Below are 12,406 nucleotides of genomic sequence, written 5' to 3'. Positions count from 1 at the left end.
TTATTGATTGCAAAAGACTATGCTCCTACTCTGCCTCTGAGTCTTCTTGGTACACACCTCATAAAGCTAACCTTCTGTCCTTCTCCTTGGCTCTATAATATCATTTCTATTTTACAATCCTCAGGCTTTCTTTTCTCCTGCACAAAAGGCAAAAGCACCACAACACTCATTCTAACCTTACCGGACTGCTTCAGCCAGGCACCCAAGGTTGTCAGACAATCCAAGAAGAATGCACATGACCTGCCCAATTTGGCACTACAAAATCATTTTTATTTTAAGAATCATTTTATTAGAATTTTGTGGGTTCGCTTTACTCCTCCATAATTTGTATTTACTATTCTTCACACTTGGGTGACAGAACATTTAGATATATAATAATATATTAACTTGGGTCTCTGGGGCAGATGGACTGCTGCAATGCATTTAACTTAACAGTGTCATACTCATCCTTTCATTTCCTTCCAAAACAGATTGATGATGGTTGGCTGCTCATCGCCCAGATGAATATTATCTTTGGGCAGTGTTTGTCTTTGTCACACCTTTCCTCAAATCCCCTTTCCCATCAATTGATCAAACCCCTAACCTTCTTCCCCAGGCTGTATGATTTATTAATGGTGTGATTTTATTTACACAATTAACTGATCACACACGGTGGGACGAATATGGTGAAAGCAACATCAACTCAGTGCAGGATCTTCAGTTCTATTACCTAAACAATAGAACTGGTCCCATTTACCCACCCACGTGTAAAAGTGATCAATATTTTAGATATAGAAGAACATAATTCGTCAGCATTATTAGTCAGGCATTGTGTTGCGTAAATGCTTAACCTTGTCCATTCCAGACGTTGAGTCCACTTTATGATACAAGTATTTCGTAACTTTAGTTTTAATTGAAACACTAGCTCGCCATTGCTCTGAATAATTTACTATTGCTATTTTTGTTATATTTTCACTATCAGGTATTCTTTTTGTTGTGTAATAGTCTGGTGTCAATTGTTGGTAAAGCTATGATATAATAATATAAAACCTACTAACTCACTGTTTTTATTTGAATTTAGTTGCTTGCGATGAATAATCCTTCCGATTAATCCTACAGTTGGAGTTCCCCTAGGTGGGAGTAGAACTCTCTCTTTTGATTCCTTCACTGTTAGTGCGCTAGCCTGCTACTACTACCACCACCATAAGATGGTGCCTTGGGAAACCATGCAGCACTTGCTTCATCTATTCAAGTAAGAGTGCTATTGAGCGCTGTTGTAGGCAATAAGGCGATTGCCCTCTCCCCGTTAGTGGTCAATATAATTGCAGACTGCAGAGACTAGTAGAGTATTAGGACAAGGATGCCACATAACTAATTGCTCTACACTATGAGCAGATTTTAAAAACAGGCTGCACTCCTTGGACAACAACTCGCCCACACCTCTCCTCAAACAAATCTCCTCATCCCCAACCAACATCCAAAATGTCCAACAAAAAACTAGAGTACAAACTGTCCCAGTCCCAACTCCCATCATTCCCACCCTCTCCACCCACAAGTTCCACCCACCAAACCAAATGTTAAAAAAGGGCATAAAGAAGAGAGCACTAGAAACTGCAGGCCAAGAGCTGTCTGAGGTGCTCCTCCATCCATGCCTGCCTCGCTTTCCTGCGAGACAGCCTCAGCAGGACACAGCTTTGGAAGGTGTGGTCTGAAATTGCGAGGAACAATGGCGGGCAGCTGCCAGCGGACTGCAGTGCTGGTGTTGTTGCTGAGAGGTTGGAGGTGCTGGCAGCTGCCTGGGGCCCTGGACAGCTCCCTCCTCTTGCCCCTGGGGCACCAGCTGCTGGTACTCTTCCCGTATTGACTCCAGCTCCTGCTGCCACAGCTGGGCTGCTACATCCTGCCGAGATAGATGACCAAAAGAAGTAGCTATATCAAAAAAGACAAATTGTAAACAATAGTCTATGCAAAACACTTGTTTAAAATTATGGTGTGGCTCAGTAGCAGTACACTGCTGATCCTCCAGGGCCATTCAATTTGATGTGATTAGAGTCACAGCCATTGCCAACACATGCCTCATATAAAACTAAAAGCAAATGACAAATGCACTAACTATCTGAGAGGAATTAAGGCAGAATTAACAGCACACCAGTTTAAAAATACTTTTGTTTTTTTCTTATGAAGGATTTCCTAGTAAAACTAAACTGATGCTTAGTGAGAAAAAGTGCACATGAATTACCTCTCATTAATAAGTAAGGCATTATGTACAAGTATTCTCTTGTTATGCTAAATTAATGTAGGCATGCTAGCTGGTGCCCTAGTCATACTCGTTAGTCGCACTTTGATACTCTCTGCATTCTGCAGCTAGGATAGCTGTGACAGACAATTATCTTATCCCAATGGCCTTGCTCTTCTCCAAGATGCCTTTCAAATTTACCTTGACTACAAGGCAGATGAATAATAATGAATGATACACATCACATATAAAATCATGTGGATATCCTGTCTGCTGTAGGTAGACGGTGGGAAAAGTGATGCACAGAAATACAGGAAAAGGATTAAGGAAAGGGATATAAATTGTATTTGGGATGTCCATCACAGACTACCCCATCCACAAAAGCTAAGGCACTTACTTAGTCCTACTTTACGCCTTGACTTCACCCTCCACCACCCTTATTATAATTTTTCCAACAAATGCATTTACTTTGCCATAAGGAAAGGAATCGTCACTTACTCTACTCTCGCTCCTCCCGTTTCCAGCCAAAGTCATCGAGAAGACCGTCAACAAGCAGCTGGCCGCCTTTCTCGAGACAAATGGATCCCTCGACCACTCGCAGTCCGGCTTCCGGGCCAACCACAGCACCGAGACCGCCCTAATCGCTGCCACTGATGACATCCGAGCCCTGCTCGACAACTGGGAAACAGCGGCCCTCATCCTCCTGGACCTTTCCGTGGCTTTCGACACTGTCTGCCACCGCACCCTAGAGCAGCGCCTCAGCAAAGTCGGAATCCGAGAGAAGGCACTAGAATGGATCATCTCCTTCCTCGCCGGAAGGACTCAGAGAGTCCGCCTCCCCCCCTTCAGATCAGAAGCTACCAAAGTCATCTGCGGCGTTCCTCAAGGCTCCTCGCTCAGCCCCACCCTCTTCAATGTCTACATGAGCCCCCTTGTGGCCATCGCATGCCAACACAACCTCAACATCATCTCTTACGCCGATGACACCCAGCTGATCCTCTCCCTCACCAACGACCCCGCCACCGCCAGAGCCAGCCTACATGAGGGGATGAAAGACGTAGCCGAGTGGATGAAGAACAGCCGCCTGAAACTGAACTCAGACAAGACGGAAGTCCTCATCCTGGGATCTTCGCCCTCCGCTTGGGACGACTCCTGGTGGCCCCCCGCCCTGGGCAGCGCACCCAAACCAACAGACCACGCACGCAACCTGTGCTTCATCCTGGACTCCTCCCTCTCCATGACCAGACAAGTCAACACCGTCTCCTCGTCATGCTTCAACATCCTGCGCATGCTACGTAAGATCTTCCGGTGGATCCCCACCGAGACCAGGAAGACGGTCACCCAGGCCCTCGTCACCAGCCGACTGGACTACGGCAACTCCCTCTACGCCGGAACCACTGCCAGACTCCAGAAGAGACTCCAGCGAATCCAGAACGCCTCAGCAAGACTCATCCTGGACATCCCCCGACACAGCCACATCTCCGGACACCTGAGAGACCTGCACTGGCTCCCGGTCAACAAGAGAATCACGTTCCAACTCCTCACCCATGCACACAAAGCCCTACACAACCAAGGCCCAAGATACCTCAACAGCCGCCTCAACTTCTACACTCCCACACGCCAGCTTCGATCAACCAACCACGCCCTCGCCGCCGTCCCCCGCATCTGAAGAGCCACCACAGGAGGAAGATCCTTCTCCTACCTCGCCGCCAAGACGTGGAACTCCCTCCCGACCCACCTCCGCCTGACCCAAGACCACCTCGCCTTCAGGAAGCAGCTCAAGACCTGGCTGTTCGAGCAGTAGCGGACCCCCCCTCCCCAAACGCCTTGAGACCCTCCGGGTGAGTAGCGCTCTATTTAAATGCTGTGATTGATTGACAGGGTAAATTAGAGGGATTAGGCTAGGCAAGTAGACGTTTTACTACAGATTAGTGAGGTGTCACTGATCATCATCATGTGCCTGAACTTTGGCTAGTGAGTCAGTGTGTTTGACAAATGTTGAAAGGGAAACATTTGAACAGGCATAAATTAGTTATGGAAGCTATGATGAAACAATATCACTTGGCTAGAAAAATGTGGCACATACTAAGAATGGATTTTGCAAATTTTTAAGAAGGCTGGGACAGAATTTAGGAAAGAGTAAAGGAGTGAATTACTAGGAAGTGACTGAGTAGACACTGGGAGGATAGGGAAACGCACTTTGTTTTTGCATTTCCATGCATTGAAAACTTTGTAACTGCCACATTAACTGAAGCAGTCGCGCATTGCACAGCCAACATTGCAGTACAGAAATTAACCATGCAGCAGTTAGGTCATCAAGGGTGGCACTGGCGAAATGCCATGGGTTGGGAAGGAGGTGATTATTGATGATGGGTGGGATACATAATATCTGCCTTACTTAAAACATACTGTGAGTCAATTAAGTAGACAGAAATACCACCCCAACCCTTTGAATCAAAGCTTTGATAAACCATTCCAAGCAAGTGAAGTAGGTGAGCACATCCCTATCCAGAAGAGCTTGCTTGTTTCTTGATCCAACCAATTATTGATTCTTCATTCCACTGTTCTAGTATTCTTCACTCTGCTGATACATGCCATTAGAACTTGACATTCTCTCATCCAGTCTTTCACCATTGAAAACACCTATCCATATATATCCATCCATCCAAACATGGCTCATAAAGAACCTTTCACCAACGTCAATTTACCCACCTAAGCATCCTTTTACCCTCTCACTCATTCACCCATCCTGCATTAACTCACTCGAGCAGTCCTTATACCCACCTAGGCAGGCATATTTAGCCCATACCCTTTCACCCACCCTGGCAGGCATCCTTTCACCTGTACACCCTTTCATCCATCCTTTGCCCACCCATGCATACTATCACCCACCTATATGCATCCTTTCACCCATGCATCCTCTCATTCATATTATATTTCACCCATCCTTTCTCCTTCCATTCTTTTTTTACTTTTCCATCAACCCATCATTGTTAAAGTTCATTATGAACATTTGTCTGATAAGCTGCAGATGGAAGAGGCCATTACCTACCCAACTCGTGCTGTATCTGCTAAAGCGGGGTGTTCACAAGTCAACGCCCTTGTAGTGAGTATATTTCTAATTGTCAATAAGCCAGTAATGTGACTTTCCACCACCTGTCTCTGTCGCCTCTGGGACACCCCCCCTTCAACCACCACTGTTGTGTCTGCTCCACTGGCGCTCTCGCTGCCGGCCCTGGCACTGGTGGTCTGTGCAGCTACAAAAATATTAGACAGTTTAGATGCCAGATACGACTCTCCCTATTATTATTATTTTTTTTGCAAAATATAACCACAATAAATCTCTACAGTTCGGTTACAGTATCTTCTATCAAAATATCACGTTGAGCATTTTCTTGGTTAGCAATGTGTGAAAAGCCAGGTAGTCAAGCTAATAAAAAACATTTTGTAATGGAGGGGCAGAGCTATGATGAATCTAAAGTGCAATGAAGGGGGGGTAATTGGTCAATGAAGGACATGTGGTCTTGGTTGGCAAATGCAATGGGGCCATCCTCAAACTTCCATCCATGCTGTACTGCCATCAACTGCTAGTATAATATGATAATAATACATACAAAACGCTAGGGCGGTGCACCATGACCATAGCCAATCTTGTTTTACTGTTTGAGCATAAGCAAGAGAAAGAAAGCCTTCTCAACAATCATGTGTAGAATACCTTACTTGGGCATGCAATCTTCACAGTAGAGTACCTGACCTAAAATGGGTTTTCTGAGTCTTACAGTACCAGTTCACAAGATATACAAGGGAAGAGGAAAGCTTGCTGACAAGAAAGGAAGCTACAGACAGACTAGTACAGACAGTTTGAAGTCAAGTACAGAAACTTGAAATATAGAAATTAAGTAAATGGGAAAAGGCAGGGATATGAAGAATTTAGGAAACAGATAGAACGAAGAAGAGTTGGAAAAAATCAGCAGACAGGCACAGTAAAAAAAGGAAAAATAATTCTAAATGTGGAGCGGAAAACGATAGAGAAATAATACAAATATTAACAGGAGGACTTACTGGGGCCTGCAGAGCCATCTGCCGTGGCACTTGTGGATGCACCCCCAGTTCCCTCACCCGCCTCTGTGGTTTAAGGCCCAGCCCTCTTGTAGCCCATGGATGCTGATGTAAGAAATAAAGAAAAGAAAATTAAAAACAATAATGGTACAGTTAATAATCTCCGCAAAAATATTTTAACAGGGAAAGGCAAGCAATGTAACACTGAACTTTTCTAGTTCAGATCGCCTATAGTACTATCATTCATTTTTTTTTGTTTAAGAATTTAATTAAGTTTTCAGAAAGAAATAAAACACAAAAATACAGAGGAAAACCATCAATCAGGATTTCAAAAATTGTACCTACATAGTATAAAAATCAAGTAATAAGAGCAAAAGTTCAAAATAGTAAGGATAGAGAAAAGAAAAGATAAGAAGGAAAAGAGCAAAAGATAAGGAGGAAAGAGATGAAGAACGAAATTAAGGAGTAGAGAAGATGAGAAATGTCCTAAGACTATGTAAGCAACCAGATAGAAGAAGAAAGATCAAAGTTAGGGAGGATGAGCGCATGAAGAAAGATAAGAAGTAAATGGTAACCAGAGAAGATCAGATTTGATTTTTTGTGAGAGGAGAGAAGAGGAGACAGAAGCAATGCGATGTTCATCACATATAAAATTCCACCACGTTAATAATGAAATTTTCGAAGTAACTTTCCATGAAGATAAAATAACTTTGAATGCTAATGCAATAAAAAGATCAAACAATAAAGAAATAGGAGTGGAATCATCCAATTCAGGTGATGAGGAGCCAAGCATAACATTATGAAATGATAAACTCAAATTACACTTAAAGATGTTCATGAATTTTGCCCAAACCGACTCCCAAAACTTCATAACATTGGAACAATCATAAAGAAGGTGTCTCAAAGTGCCAGTATAATTAGAACAAGACCAGCATAGTGGAGACGAGGTGGGGGAAAACTTGGATATACAAACAGGAGTAATAAGAGCTCTATTGTAAATAAAATACAAGGATTGAGTTATACGAGCAGCAGCAGAAACATTAAATAACTTAGACCATAGTTTGTCCCATACAGCAATAGAGAAGGAAAGGGATAGGTCTAATTCCCAAGCAAGTTCAGTGGTAGATTTAGGCCGCTCGGTTGAGTGAGATAACAACAATTTATAGACAAGGGCCGCTTTAGGTATATGCAAAGAAAATATACTATAAAGGGGTGAGGGAGGTGTAAGGGAAGGCATTGATATAGGTACATCAAAGGAAGATAATTGTGATTGTAAGGCGGCTGAAATGAAGAGATATTCAGCACGGTATGTGTCAGGTAGCTGAAATCGTGTTTGCAGATCAAGGAAGGGAATAATAGAATGCTGAAGGATTAATTGGTGTACGAAAATAATACCCTTCTCCTTCCAGTGTTTGTAGTAGAATGATTTGCCTTTGTATCAAAGAAACTTATTATACCAAATCGTGGAAAAAAGAAAACATTGAAAAGGAGTTAGACCTTTAGTAAACGTATTATATAGCAAATTTTGGGAATATTTTATAATCGGATTATTAGAAATAAAAGTAGAATTGGACATGTAAATCACATTTTGAAAAGAAAAATCCTTTAGGGAGGATCGTTCAAAAACAATCCATCTGGGAATAGGAGTATTCGCAAAATCGAAGGATAAAGCGAAGGATTGTTTGATAAGAAAGGCTGAGTGGTAAGCCTTAAAATCAGGAAAGCGTACTCCACCTTCGGATTTCGGCCGCTGGAGTTTGGTAAGGGCAATACGAGGGTGTTTCTTATTCCATAAAAATTTTATACAAATAGAATTGACTTGCAAAAAATACCTAAGAGGAATGCGAAAGGGCAACATAGACAATGTGTAAAGTACATGAGGGACAATCATTATTTTTATAGTGTCTAACCTGCCCCACCAAGAAAGAAACAACGGGGACCATGAGAGTAACAGCGACTGAATTTTAGTAATTAATGTTGCAAATGTAGACTTTATTGTGGCAGGTATGGATGCAGAGAACCAAATACCGAGCTATTTAATTTTTGTTGGGCACCAAGTAAAATTAGAATCATGAAACATATACTGAGAGCATAATGAGTTCAAGGGCAGTACTTCTGTTTTAGAGAGGTTTAGTTTATACCCCGAAATGCTGGAATATAGTCGAACCTCATCCATAAAGGAAGGAAGGGATGTGAGAGGATTGGACATATAGCTCAATATATCATCCGCATAAGCTGATAATTTAATTTCAACTGAGTTGTATAGAAAGCCAGAAATGTGAGCATTAACCTGAATACGCTCAAGGAAGGGTTCAAGGCAAAGGACAAATAACAAGGGGGAGAGAGGGCAGCCTTGACGAGTCCCACGAGCTAATAGAAAGGATTTAGAAAAGTGGTTATTTACAAAAATACTGGCTCGGGGACAGGAGTACAATAATTTATTATAAGAAATAAAAGTTGGACCAAATCCAAACCATTGAAGGGTTCTAAACATAAATTGCCAATTAATACGGTCAAAGGCCTTTTCGGCATCTAAGGATAACGCTGCAAGAGGAGACTTAAATTTCTGTGCAAGCGAAATAATATTCGCAAACATTCGAGCATTATCTGCTGCTAATCTACCCTTAATAAAACCAACTTGATCAGTCTTAACCAATAGTGGGAGCAGACTCTCAAGACGGGTAGCAAGAATCTTTGCGAATATCTTACAGTCATAATTAACCAATGAAATAGGGCGGTAATTTTTACATAGTGAATGATCCTTATCAGGTTTAGGGATAATAATTATTAAGGCATCCATAAAGGATCCAGAAGCCTTAGCCTCACTAATAAAGGAATTAAACAGCGTCATAAGTTTAGGGACACAGATCGATGCAAAGGTGGAATAAAATTCGACCGAAAAACCATCCGGTCCTGGAGCCTTTGATTTTTTTAGGGAATTAATGGCATTATTAATTTCTGGAACGGTAATTGCACCCTCCAAGGCATCAAATTCATATGGCAACGAAGGGGGAGAAGGAAGGCCCGAAAAAAAGGTATCAAAATTTTGGTCGGAGGGATTCGTATCATCAGAATAAAGGGCCTCATAATAGTCATGAAAAATATTAGCAATATCATCTTCTGAGGACACTAGGCGTTTAGTGGATTCATTTAAAATAGGGCCAATATTTCTACGTTCAGATTTGATTTTTAAATAAGTAGCTAACATCTTACCAGCCTTATTCTGGCCACCATGGTATTTGGATTTAATTTTGAGGAGAATATTACAGGCTTCCACTGTCGCCAGTTTATTAAGCTCGGACTTGGCCTTAATGAGGTCGTGAAGTACCAAAGGTGATTTAGAGGTAAAATAGTTATGCTCCAGTATCTTAAGCTGTTGTAGCAAAGCTAAGTATTCATTCCGAGAATTTTTCCTTTTCCTAGAGACATAAGAAATAGTAAATGCTCAAATGAGGCCTTAAAAGCATCCCAATTATTGGAAACAGAGGTTGCTAGGGGATCATTGAACATAAAAAATTCTTCAGCAAAGGAGTTAGCTTCTTTTACAAAAGTAGAGTCCGACAATAAAACATTATTAAGTTTCCAACGAGAACATTTTTGGGAGGTTAATGACAGGTCTAAAACAGAAAGGACTGGTGCATGATCTGAAATAAAAATTGACCCAATCTCCGCAGATTGAATAGATGGGAGCATGGATTTACTAACCAGAATATAATCAATTCTAGAACGTGTATGGTGAACACTGGAAAAAAACGTAAATTCAAGAGAATCTGGATTACATGTCTTCCAAACATCAAATAGAGGGCGAGAGGCAATGGCCGACTGAAAGGCTTTATGGGATCTGTCAGGATGAAACTTAGACTGAGATTGTCTATCTGAAAATGGATCTAACCATTGGTTAAAATCACCAGCAATAACAATATTGGGGCAATCAAAGGAGGAGAGTAAAACCTTGATATCTTGCCAGAATTTGGGGTCAGGCTTAACCGGGCCATAAATATTCAATAAAATCAAATCCTTGCTTTGTATAATCGTCCTGGCCATTACCCATCGTCCCTCTGCATCATTTTGTGTAGAAACAATTTGCACAGATAAAGATTTATGAAACAATATAGCAAAAACACCTTTTTTACTGGAAGCAGGAGAGTACACAACTTAGCCTACCCATTGTCTTTTTAGCTTAAGTGATTCCGCTTCAGTACAATGTGTTTCTTGAATGAAAGATACCTGAGAATTTAATTTGGATAAATGGGAAAGTACCTTTTGTCTTTTGACGGGGTTGCCCAGACCACGAACATTCCACGTAACAAAATTACACATATTGAGGGAACGGAGGGGAACAATACGGAATAAGATGATACACTTCAGGAAGACATCTAAAAAAAAGAGACACCAAAATTGATCAAAACAAGATTGGGAACATGAGAATACAATAGGATAGAACACAATTCTAAAAAACATGCGCAATAAACAAAACATTGTCAAAATATTAATAGGACATACTGATGGAAATAGTGAAAAGGCAAAGGAAAAAAAAATAGAGAATAGAGAAAGAAGAATAAGAAGATATATCAAGGAAAGATATCCAGATCTAAAGAGAAACAACGATAAAGACAGATGCATGGGGCATAACAGCACCAACAAGAGACGAAGCGACAGAGAAAAAAAAAAGGATAAAAGTATAACACTAAGAAACAGCCGCATTAAAAGGTAGAACAAAAGGACACAAAGAGATTAAGTAGATGAAGAAGAGCCAGATGTAGAACGTGAAGACAGGTTTTGAAGAAAAGACTTCAGTTTAAGAGGGTCATCAAAAGACCGAGTGGAACCATCATGAGTGATTTTACACAGACACGGATGAAGAATGCCATAGCGAATATTCAATTGTCTCATGAGAGGGCGAAGTGCCAGAAATTCCTTCCTTCTCGCATTGGTAGCATTAGATACGTCCTGTGAAATAAAGATGTTATGACCGGACCAAGTGAGATGACGCTTCACTCTGGCAGCTGAAAGAACACGCATTAGGTCCGTGAATTCCAAAAACAGCATGATGATGCCTCTAGGCTTAGAAGCATTAGGCTGGAAACGACCAAGTCTGTGTGCGCGCTGAATGTTCAAAGCAGGTTCCGGGGCAATATTTAAAAGTTCAGTCAAAAATTTCCTCAACAAAAGAAGTAAATCAGGACCCTCCAAATTTTCTGGCAAGCCATAAAGGCGTAGGTTGTTACGCCGATTGCAATTTTCCAAATCCTCGGTGTGAAGTTTAAGGCGTTGAATTTCTTGTTCCATACTTGGAATTTTAGTGGAGATATCCTGGATATCACTAATACGTTGCTCCATATCAAACACCTTAGCTTCCATAGAAATCCACCTATCCTCAATTAATTGTAGCTTCTCATTAGTAGTGGCCATAAAAGATTTAAGACCCCTCACCTCATCTAAAATAGTATCCAGGACAGGATTTTGAGAGGAAAGGATGGAAGACGGAGGGTCATTTTTGGCTCTTTTGGGCTTGGTACCCGACGAAACTGCTCTAGTCGAGGTAGTCGCCTCACTGGCCATCATGAGACGGTAAGGCGGACGAGAGGTGATCTTCAACAAAGATTTCTGCCTGCCCATCCGTCAGAAAGCTACACCAAATAGAAGACGTCACCCTCTGTCAGCTCTCTAAAGGTAATTAGCAGACGTCAGCAAAACAGTCTCGCAATACGCCAAAGAAGTCAGCAGAAGGCGAAGAAATATAACATTGAGGGAATGAGTACAACTGCCACCGCCATCCAAGGCAATTAAAAAATTAATAGGGGGAATAATATGCTGCACGTGAGGCCTGTGGAGCTTAAAAAAAAAAGCATATCACTTGTCCATGACAAAACATGGTAGCAAACTGAAGAAACAGTTCAAATGGTAGTGTGGTGAGGAGAAAAATAACATTAAAGAGTTCAGAGGCAGAAAAATAATGAAGAAAAAAAAAAAAAACGTTGCCGCGCACTCAAATTGTACAGCGCCGGATTACCTCACAGGTGTTAAGCATCTTTGCGACGTGCCAACTCAAAATGGCGGCCGCATCATCACTAGCGCTGAGGAAATCACCGCCACAGCCACCGGCTCCGTGAGAGGAGATTACAGGGTTGG

At 41.7% G+C, this 12,406-nt stretch overlaps 1 protein-coding gene across 1 annotated transcript; it reads right to left on the bottom strand.

The window, feature by feature from the left end:
* Nucleotides 1-1,551: 1,551 nt before the first annotated feature.
* LOC146798951 (uncharacterized) lies at nt 1,552-10,644 on the bottom strand. Its single transcript, XM_085626319.1, has 3 exons — nt 10,535-10,644; nt 6,278-6,379; nt 1,552-1,879 (listed from the first exon to the last, which is right to left on the bottom strand). The coding sequence occupies exons 1-3, from the start codon at nt 10,592-10,594 to the stop codon at nt 1,658-1,660; spliced, it is 384 nt and encodes a 127-aa protein (XP_085482445.1). The 5' UTR covers nt 10,595-10,644; the 3' UTR covers nt 1,552-1,657.
* Between the last annotated feature and the right edge of the window lie 1,762 nt (nt 10,645-12,406).

Source organism: Triturus cristatus, chromosome 9 (genome assembly GCF_964204655.1).
Source record: "Triturus cristatus chromosome 9, aTriCri1.1, whole genome shotgun sequence".
NCBI classification, from domain to species: Eukaryota; Metazoa; Chordata; class Amphibia; order Caudata; family Salamandridae; genus Triturus; species Triturus cristatus.
Note: the sequence above shows the minus strand (reverse complement) of the source record. Positions and strands in the feature narration are given on the sequence as shown.

Excerpts from the sequence above, each read along its gene's own strand:
- LOC146798951 (XM_085626319.1), bottom strand. The coding sequence starts at position 10,594 with ATGTGTAATTTTGTTACGTGGAATGTTCGTGGTCTGGGCAACCCCGTC. Across the intron at positions 6,380-10,534 it reads ACCCCGTCAAAAGACAAAAG|CATCCATGGGCTACAAGAGG; the intron begins GTACTTTCCCAT and ends TTCTTACATCAG. Across the intron at positions 1,880-6,277 it reads AGATGGCTCTGCAGGCCCCA|GATGTAGCAGCCCAGCTGTG; the intron begins GTAAGTCCTCCT and ends CTATCTCGGCAG.